Below are 9925 nucleotides of genomic sequence, written 5' to 3' on the forward strand. Positions count from 1 at the left end.
GAGTTGCAGCTCATAATCAACTAACACTTAGACTATTCTCAATCAGAAAAAAACACTTAGATCACGGCACCCGGTTAAGATTTACTCGCCTCATCCAAAAATAAATGTCGCAAATTTATCTATATTCATATATATCTACACAATAAAACATGTCTAGATACATACTAATTTAGTAAACTTGAGACACTTATTTCAAAAGACATGGCTGTTATTCATAGGTTCACCTCCCCTCATCCAGAAATAAATGTCACAAATTTATCTATATTCATATGTATCTATACAATAAAACATGTCTAGATACATACTAATTTAGAAAACTTGAGACACTTATTTCCAAAGACATGGCTGTTATTCATAGGGTCACCTAAATAGAGACTTATTTCTAATTTGTTGATACAATTATAAAATATGTGTATCCTTTGTGAATTAAGTAAACACGCAATCTGTATAAGTATTCAAGTAACCTCATCTTGCAGAAGTGGAACCCATGTCTAGGTGGATCCGGTTTTTTAGCACAAAAAGATGGCTATTTTATAGTTTAATAAAAAAATATAAATTTTCATATGTACATATTATCTTCATAATTACATGTATAGTTTTTCGAGTGAAAATATGATTTTATGTGGTGCACATGAGCACCAATGCTCCTAATTTTTAAAATTATATTTTTATGTTTAAAAAAATCATAATTTTTTTAGCACATGAATACTCTTGCAAAAATTTGGTTAGAGACTGCGCTGTATTTTGTGCTTCAGAAAAAGACAAATTTGTGGTTGTATATAGAATAGAAAATCTTAGTTTTAATTTAGATTTTTTCTTTTTTATTGCCCAACATACGGCATATTTTGCCCCAAAATTTCTACTGCATCTTCGAAATGTGAGTATGTATGCACATATTTAAAATCAGATTTTTTGAAGTTCCATAAATATATATATTTTTTTTTTTAAAACCGGAAGCACTGATGCTCATGTGCCAAAAGCACTTTCGGATAAATGGTCGTATTTTGTCTCGAAAATTTACATGAGTAAGTTTCAAGGTAATGTACATGCGTCAATCATTTTAAGTTTTTCTTGAAACTTTAAAATGTCCTTTTTTGGATTTTTAGAAAAAGGATCTAGGTAGACACGTCTCCACCAAATGGAGTTTTATTCCTAATTAATGTGGAAATATCATTTTATTCTTTAAAAGAAAGCCAATTTGGTTTTCTTTTGAAAGAGCAATTTGGAGTAGATACTAGATACGGACTCTTCATAGTCTCATTCGCAAAAGAAAAAGTCTCTTCTACACCAAATTCGATCTAGGGTTTAGCCTCGTCGTGGCAGACATCTCTCTTTCTTATAATTAATACTCCGTAAAAAAAATCCCGCGAGAAAGAAAACAAAACAACTCTCCGCCCGCGCCTGCGAACCCGCCGCTCCTCCTCCCGCCGAAGAACTCGCCGGAAGGAGATCCATCCGCTGTCCTGGACGCCGATTCCCCCGGTCCGTTGGTATGGCATCGGTCCCTACTTGTTCGTTTTTCTTTCTTGATCTCGTTTTCCTTTTCTCTTGCTGTGTGTTACGGCTTCTCGTCGATAAAGATTACCGCCGCCGGCCGCCGCCCTCGCCTGGACCTCGAGTGAAGATCGATTTCTTCCCGGACGCCGTAGATTTGTACTGAAAGGTTGGTAAGGAGGCCCTCGCTTGCTTGGATTACTCTGCAGTTATTTTCTTTTTTCGTGAACAATAATCACAGTGGTGGAAGAAATCGTATCCTGTCAGATTGGTATTATACAAGACTGATCTATTCTAGGTTGGTCCGGCCAACTGATAGTACTACTAATCTGTATAACAATCACCGTGGGGAACAGGATCCCCACTTTAATTTCGTAATTGATAATGGTACTATCCAAGTCCCTCCAGTGTTTTTTGCCTATCTATCAGTAGTACAGAACAGCACCATGTTAGTAATAATTAGTGAAGAGTTGACCGTAAAACTAAAAATATGTTTAAATACGTTCCTGCTGATCTCATGGATCGATCTTTACTATACTGACATCGAACTATTCGTTAACTTCGTTGCAGACCTTGACTCTCCAAGTTACCTGATCGGTTGGGAGCCCCAGACATTGGGGTGACAGGCATGATGTGTAACAGTGAGAAGAAGGCTGCCATGCCAAGCAGCAAGCGTCTGAAGGCCGCCCTGCCCGGCCGCAGAGCATCGGTTGCAGAGGACATCATGGTGGAGGTACTGTTGAGGCTTCCCATCAAATCCATTGTCCGCTTCCGGGCCGTCTGCCGCTCCTGGGCCACGCTGCTCTCCTCCGAGGAGTTCTGCAGACTCCACCGGGCGATCACCAGGGCTGCGGGGGTGCCACTGAAGCTTCTGCACTTCTCCCCTGCCGCAATGTTCCGCACCATGACGGCGTACTCATGCTCGCTAGCGCAAGGCCCCAGAGATGACGAGCTGCTGTTCACCCTTGACTATGCCCGTGGCAAGTGGGTAGAAGTGCTGACGCCTGCATCGTGCCATGGCCTCACCCTCCTGTATGATGCTCTTGCCAAGGCGTACTACATCTGCAATGCGGCCACACGAGCAGTCACGCGTCTGCCACATTCGGCCGCGGTGGCGTCGCACTGGATAAGTACCGGACTGGGATTTGATGCACGCACAAGGGAGCACAAGGTGGTGAGGTTGATCAATGGGGCACACCAGTCCCCTGAGCAGGATACGACAAGGTGTGAGTTGTACACGCCTGGAGGCAGCCATGGGGATTGCTGGAGGCCAGCTGCCGGAGGGGTACCCTTTGGGTTGCGAAGATTTGCAGACTCTGCCGTGTGTAACGCTGTCGAACAGAGGTTAGCTCCCGTGTTTGCGAAAGGGTTCCTGCACTGGTTGATTCAGCCTTACCTTCTCTTCAAACGGCCAAGAGGGGCCATCGTATACTTTTCTGTCATGGAGGAGACATTCAGCTGTGTCCAATCACCTCCCTTCCTGTCACCAGATTTTGGGCCAAATCCTCTCTCAGCACCGGGATTCGACCTGCCATTTGCTCACCAGGCACCACCAGCGGGGCATCTAGTGGAGATGGATAACCAGCTATATCTGGTCCGAGACCTTCGTAGTAACCCTCATGGTAGCACTCTGGAGATTTGGAGACTGCTGGAATATAGCTCTGGCAACTGGTCGCTAGATCACAGAATCGATTTATCTGGGCACGCCATGGGGAGAGAATTACGCGAGCCACAAACCGTGAGAGTTATTGGTTCTATTGATAGTGGCAGGTCAGGGAAGAAGATAATTCTCACTACTTGCAAGCACAAGGTTCACGAGAAGTTTGAAAAAAAGGTTCACACTTACGACCTCAGTTCTCAGGATCTGGAGACCATTCTTTCTGTCACCGAGGCAAGCACATCGGCATACGGATTTATCTATGATAAACCACTTCCTTCAAGATTTGGTTTGTTTGAAGACTGCCTTGCTCCAATGCATAAAACAGATGAAGAGATAGCCTTGTCGTCTACCCTGTCTAAGGCAGTAAAAGAGATCCTACTCCGCCTCCCAGCTAAATCAGTGGCACAGTCCAAATTGATCTGCAAGCAGTGGCTCAGGTTGATCAAGAGTGAAAGCTTCATACGGTCATACTTTGAGCATAAGAACATGGGCAGAAGTCTAACGATCATGCTTGTGGGTAAGGGCACTGGACAATCAGCCTTCTGTTTTGCTCCCTTGGATACATGGCTTAGTGAAGCTCCTAATCATTGCGCGTTGCTTGATACAAAGGTGGTTTGCTCCAAGCCTTGCCACGGGATGAACCTGGTGAGCACCGCTACAAATGACTATCTCTACAACCCAGGCACAGGTTTCCACAGGGTCTACCGTAACCCAGGACCGCAGATGTACCTAGCGTTGGGAAGCCAAAGAATTAATGCAGCAGAAAAACATGCATTTGCAGTTGGCGGCAAGAATGTTGGCCTGACTTTCGACCCTTTGTCTCGTGAGCATGTTATTGTGGAAATCGTCTATCACCAGAAGAACTTTCATTCTCGTGGATATAGGTCGGTATGCGAGCTGCGGTGGTGTAACTCCACGGAACTTGCCCATGAATACTTGGTGCCGCTGCCGCCTCTGCCTGTGAATGACATGCCACCCGCCTATGTCGGAGGCGTGCTGTACTGGATGAGTGACCCAAGGCTGGGTCGGAGCTACGAACGAGCCATCGTCTCTTTCGATATCTCTACGAGACTGTTCGATACCATCCATTGCCCTTCGTGCATCACGGTATGGAGTAAGAGGAGCCCATGCAGTGCATTTGTGGTAGAGCTTCAGGGAGCATTATGTGCTGTTCTTGCAGATCCAGTGACAAACAGTTTAGACATATGGAGGCTAGAGCGTGGGCGTTGCATATGGGGCAGAGCATGGGTGATTCGTTTGGAAGCGTCGCCTGACTATTCTCTTGTGACAAATGTTGTGGTGCCATTGGCTGTTGATCCCAAAGACGGGGGAATCCTGCTGAACACTGGCAGAAAACTAGGTGTCTATGATCCGCTCAAGCAAACAATTAAGAGTCTGTATTCGCAAGATCAGTTACCGCTTGCCACAAGTGCGCCACACCTAGGAGTCCCTCAACGATCCAAGTTTACTTCATTGGAGGATAATTCAGCATTGGACAGCGAGATTCTGCCGCTTGTTCCTATGGTATATGAGGAGAGCCTGGCCTGTTATCCTGTTGTGGGCCTACCAAGATGGTTGTCATTCTGCTGATTCATCATCAAGTGGTAGTATTTCCATGATCATCTAGGCTTTTTATATTAAGTTCGAACCGCAACACTTCTTTTTGGTAATGTTATAATAGTGGGATCTTTTGGTGTAGAAGAGGTCTAATATCCCTTTCCGAGTACAATGTTATCGCTATTGTGTTTTAAGATATAAATGGTGTATTCCTAAGATTATGCTTTAGACTAGTTACTGCGAACTTTGAAGTGCAATGCCACTGGCTGGAGAACTGAAATTCGTAAATTTGAGGGATTATATTACTGCGGTATTAATATGTAAATATTGCAGTATATTTCTTTGTGTTGTGTGAATTTTTTTGGTCAGGTTACTGGTGCAGATGGCCTGAAGTAGAATTTTCAGTCAAAAGAGAACTCATATGGAGTCATAGACTCACAAATTGCTTTGTGGAGCACCCCTACCTGTCAGACATTGGTGGCTTCCTTCAGGATTATGTGTGTACCTGAGTCAGATTCATCTAAGCCGCCGCAAACTGATTGAGAGAGGCTAGCTGCTGCTCTTGATTTCCTATGTGTGGTCTTTACATTCGATTAGTCAGGTATATTCTGCAGCCTGAAACTATTTAATGGCCCAGTACGTGAATTTTCTTCAGATGTGAGAAAAAATCCATTTATCGTGTGTTAGCCTTTGTTTGTTCAGCTCATGTAGCTGTAGTGCTGTACTGCTGGCAGATCTTGTAATATTTGTCATACAGATTGCTGCTGTTCTATGGAAGAAACTGAAATAATGAACGTGAAGCAGGATCACAGCATTACACAGTGATACTTTTGGACAGTTTATTTGCAATCCAATCCTGTTATCGTTTTAGATATTGCTGCTGCTATCTGCCTGAGCTCAGTCATCATGGATTCCTGGCTCCTCTACCATTACTGATGATTTTCTAGGATCTCTAGTACTCCAGTGATTTTATAGGATCTCTAGTACTCCAGTTCTTCCATGCTACCGGTTATAAGAACCGTCACCACCTTTGGAAGCGGGGTCTGACACCACGGCGCCGTCCAGCAGCAGCGGTGCCTGAAGCAGGACTTGCTGGCCGCGCGAGGGTTTTCACCCCTCGCTCCTAGCACGACGCCAGGGGCAACATTGTCTTGTTGGTAATGTGATAGTGTAGAAGTGGTGACTGCCTAATATTCATTCTCCGAGTATAGTGTGATCGCTATTTGTTATGGCAAATTCTGCAGTGCAAATGCCACTGGCAGAAGAACTGAATTCATAAAGTTGAGGGGATTATTTCTGCAGTATTTATATTTAAACATGGCAGCAGCTTTCTTGTTGTTTTGTGGTTTTGTTTTCAGTGGTCTGAAGTAGAATTTGTAGTCGAAAGATACTTAACTGACAGAACATTGTGCTGAACCAGATGTACTCATAAGGAGTAATGCTGCCAGACACCAGTGGCTTCATTCGAGATTATGCGTGTGCTTGTGCCAAAAGATCGAGCACCCACCGTGTCAAACTGAGCGAGCGAGGCAAGATACTCTTGAGCTGTAATGGTTCGACCGGTATCTCCCGCAGGCCCCAGCCTAATCATTCATGTGCATCCCTACGTTGAGCCTGTAGACAGACCGAGCAATTCAACATGTATCCTTTACTAGATTGATGAGACAAAATAGGCCAAGCAACTGTGAGTTGCATCTTACAGGCACCAACATTAAGCGCACCATCGCTCCTGACCGCATACTTTGGCTTGGAAGTTGAAAGCTACACCATCTCACCATCGAGGGAACGTACTTCCAGTTAAGATGTGGTGAGGTTGTGTTTGTACCTCCAGCAAGAAACCCTAGCAAGAAATCCCGCACCCCACCCTCCCGTCCCGCACCCCAGAAACCCTAGCTCCTCCCGCCGCCGCCGGCGGCGCCGCCGGGCAAAGGCCGCGGGGCGTGGCGGCGGCGGTGGGCTTCCCTCATGGCACGGCGGGGACGGCGGCTGGGTCCTCCCCTCGATGCAGCGGCGGCGGCTTCCTGCCTCCCGATGGGGGGCGGCGGCGGTGGACTTCCGGCCTCCACTGTGATAGCGGGCCGACGGTGGCCTCTGTGCTGCGGCCTCCCCTGCCTCCCGACGGCGGCACACCGGTGGCGGCTGGTGGTGGGATGGCGCCATCCCCTCCGCTTCTCGCCGGTGCGAGGGGGTGACCTTGGGATTCTCCCGCGGTACGAGGACGCCCGGGGCAGCAGCCTCGGGTTCGACGGTGGAGGCGGCCTTCTTCTTCGTCGGAGGTGGTCGGCCAGGCTGGTAGTCCTGTGTGGGTGATCATGGGATCTCGCACAGGTCTCCGGCGATGGTGATCTAGTCCGGGGTGTCATGGCGGCCGGTGAAAACTGAGCCTTGACATCGGTCTTGGCGGATGATGGCGACGTCGGTCAACGTCGTTACCTTGTCGAAGGCGTCATCTTTGCCCGTCTTGGCACTACACTCGGTGAGTTGGGGATGCGCGACTGCCGGTGAAAACCGTGTTCCGACCTCGGTTGGCGGACGATGGCGACGTGTCGCGCCGCTACCTTCTTGAAGGCATCGTCGACGCAGTCTGCGGTTTCTCACTCGTGCTGCTCCGGGGGAAACCCTAGGTCCGGGTCTCCCGGATCGGACGATGGCGGCGCGCCCTGCGTTGTTCTACCGCTTGGGGCATCGTTTTTGGAGCATTCTTGGATGTTGGCGGTTTCGGTGGAGTGGTGTTCATCTACCACTTTGTTGGCGTTGAGTCTCGGTGGCATGGTGTCGCAGTATCGGCAACAGATGCAGGATGATGTATACGTGCAGGAGGGTGGAGCCGTCTGGCGTCATGGTGGCATCGACGGCAGGTCTTGCAAGGTTAATGCGATGATCTCTCTTGAAGATGGAGTCGAGGAAGACGGCGGGAGCAACTCCTGTGGCGTGTGTGTTGACGTTCGCTGAGAGTCTGCTTGACTGGATGTGTTTCTCACCTGCTATTGGGCGGTTTGGGAAGGCATTTAGTTTTGGATGATGTGAGTTGGTGTATTGTCACCCTCTTCATCCCACTGTAGGTATAGTAAGGTTGCTTCGAGTTTGATCTTTTGTATTGTTTCTTGTAAGGTTCGTGAATAATCTAATAAAAAGCCGTGTGCATCCTTTGCATGCAGAAGCTGGGGCGATATTTTCCCCCATTTCGAAAAAAATCTCTTCTAGCAACTTGTCTGCCCTCTTGGCATCATTCAATGAAAGTTCTTCAGAGAAGAAATTTATCTTCTCAAAAAGAAAGAAATATAACGCCCACATCATCTCTTTTTTTTTTGCAACACTCACCTCGCACACCTTACCTCTATGAGCACCTCCGAGAGATTGCGTTAAAAAATTGATTCGACGGGTCTTGGATTGAGAAGTCACCACATACATCTCGCTATCGACGAAAACGTCACCTCCCACTAAACGCCATGTTGTCTAAGGTTCCAGCTAGCTTCGGCAGATGTTTAGGAGAGTAGTGACACCCTATCTCACCAGAGTTTAAACCTCATGTTTGAAAGGAGAAATATGCTTAAGTGAGAGGTGAGATATTTTTGTCGGTAGCAAGGCACCTATTTTTTCGATCAAGGAGCATAGCCCCTGCCTCTGCATTCAAAGGATGCACACAACTTTTTGCTTTATTAAATTATTCGCAGTGCCTTACAAGGGAAATACAAAGATCAATTTGAAGCCTCCTTCCTAGCGACAACTCGCTATACCGACGATGAAGTGGGTGACCATGAACAAGGCCATACTACTTGACGATACACCAACGCACGTCATCCAAAAAGCAAAATCCTGGGGGTGTGCCATTACACACATCGCAGAGTTCGCAACCACCATCTATCTCGAACCCATCTCCAAGTGAGATCAACGCATTGACCGTGCCAGGCCTGCCGTCAATGTCACCATAACACCAGATAGCTCCACCATCATGCACGCGTCCAGCAGTCCTCGCCCGTCTTCGATACCCCGTAGCTCCACGCCACTGAGAATCATCAACAACAACGTGGTAGATGAACACCACTCCACCAAAAACCACCTCCATCCAGCCGCTGCTCCAAAAACGATGCTCCAAGAGGTAGCACGACGCAGGGAGCGCCATCATCGTCGATCCTGGATGGATCTATGGTTTCCCCCGGAGCAGCACGAGTGAGTACCCGCGGACTGCGACGACGATGCCTTCAAGAAGGAAGCGACGCTTAACGCCGCCATCGCCCGTCAATCGTGACATGGTTTTCACCGACAGTCGCGAATCCCCAACTCGGCAAGAGCAAACGGAGAGGCCAGCAAAGATGATGCCTTCGCAGGAGAACGACGCCAATAGCCGCCACCATCATCCGCCAAGAATGAAGTCAAGGCGCGGTGTTCACCGGTGGCCCCTTCACCGCTAGCTCGTCGTCGACTAGATCTTCATCGCGGAGTAGCGAGGCACCTATGACCTATGTTAACTTATTCATTCTTAAGACCGACCCGGACGTTTGGGACCTGGCAACGCGTGAGGTCGAAATCGCGTTCGCCCATGCATGCGTTGGGATTAGTACCTAATATAGCAATTATGTTATACGCTGTTTCCCTGTGATTTGTTAAGATGTATACGGATGCTTGTACATATCGCGGCGCCCTTCATACACGCGTGCTTTAATTGAAACTTCAGTCCATGGTGCAGAGACAACAAGTGGAACGGAAGGGTTGAGTGTTGTACCAGGCTACCAGCCAACTTTATTGCGCTCCCCATTAAGGGCGACCTCAGCTGATCCCCGGTGCGTCTCCGCTAGATACAAGCATATAAGTGTACTGTAGATCTTCTCCAACCTCTTGACAACAGCTGCAGATTAGCAACATTTGATGTACCAGTAACTAAAAGATCGATCAGTTGATGTACCAGGAAACTCTATTGCGCACCCTATTTACAACCGATCTCAGCTGACCGAAAGGAAGATCGAAATATGAGGCTAGATTTCCCGCAAAAAGAAAAATGAGGCTGGATTACTGAAAGGGATTACATGCAAAACAGCAAAGTAATTAGAACATTACACATGTAAACAAGGGATTGTGAACTGACATCATTTTAAGAGACGGAGCCATTCAACAAAACTTAATAAAACCTCTAATACTGATGAATAGTCAAACTGAGAGCACCGAAAATGAAAGAACTTAAAAAATGTTGCTAATCTGCAGATTAATGAATATGGG

General features: G+C 47.2%; 1 protein-coding gene across 2 annotated transcripts; it reads left to right on the forward strand.

The window, feature by feature from the left end:
* Positions 1-1250: 1250 nt before the first annotated feature.
* On the forward strand, positions 1251-6052 carry LOC127327462 (uncharacterized). 2 transcript variants are annotated; one of them, XM_051354233.2, is made up of 2 exons: positions 1251-1667; positions 2065-6052. In XM_051354233.2, exon 2 carries the CDS (start codon positions 2123-2125, stop codon positions 4742-4744), a length of 2622 nt encoding a protein of 873 aa, XP_051210193.1. In that variant the 5' UTR covers positions 1251-1667; positions 2065-2122; the 3' UTR covers positions 4745-6052. The 2 variants fall into 2 exon arrangements, with proteins under 2 accessions (XP_051210193.1, XP_051210192.1); XM_051354232.2 differs by having other exon boundaries at positions 1251-1663.
* The last annotated feature ends 3873 nt before the right edge of the window (positions 6053-9925 follow it).

The sequence above is a fragment of the Lolium perenne genome, chromosome 1, assembly GCF_019359855.2.
Source record: "Lolium perenne isolate Kyuss_39 chromosome 1, Kyuss_2.0, whole genome shotgun sequence".
NCBI lineage: Eukaryota > Viridiplantae > Streptophyta > Magnoliopsida > Poales > Poaceae > Lolium > Lolium perenne.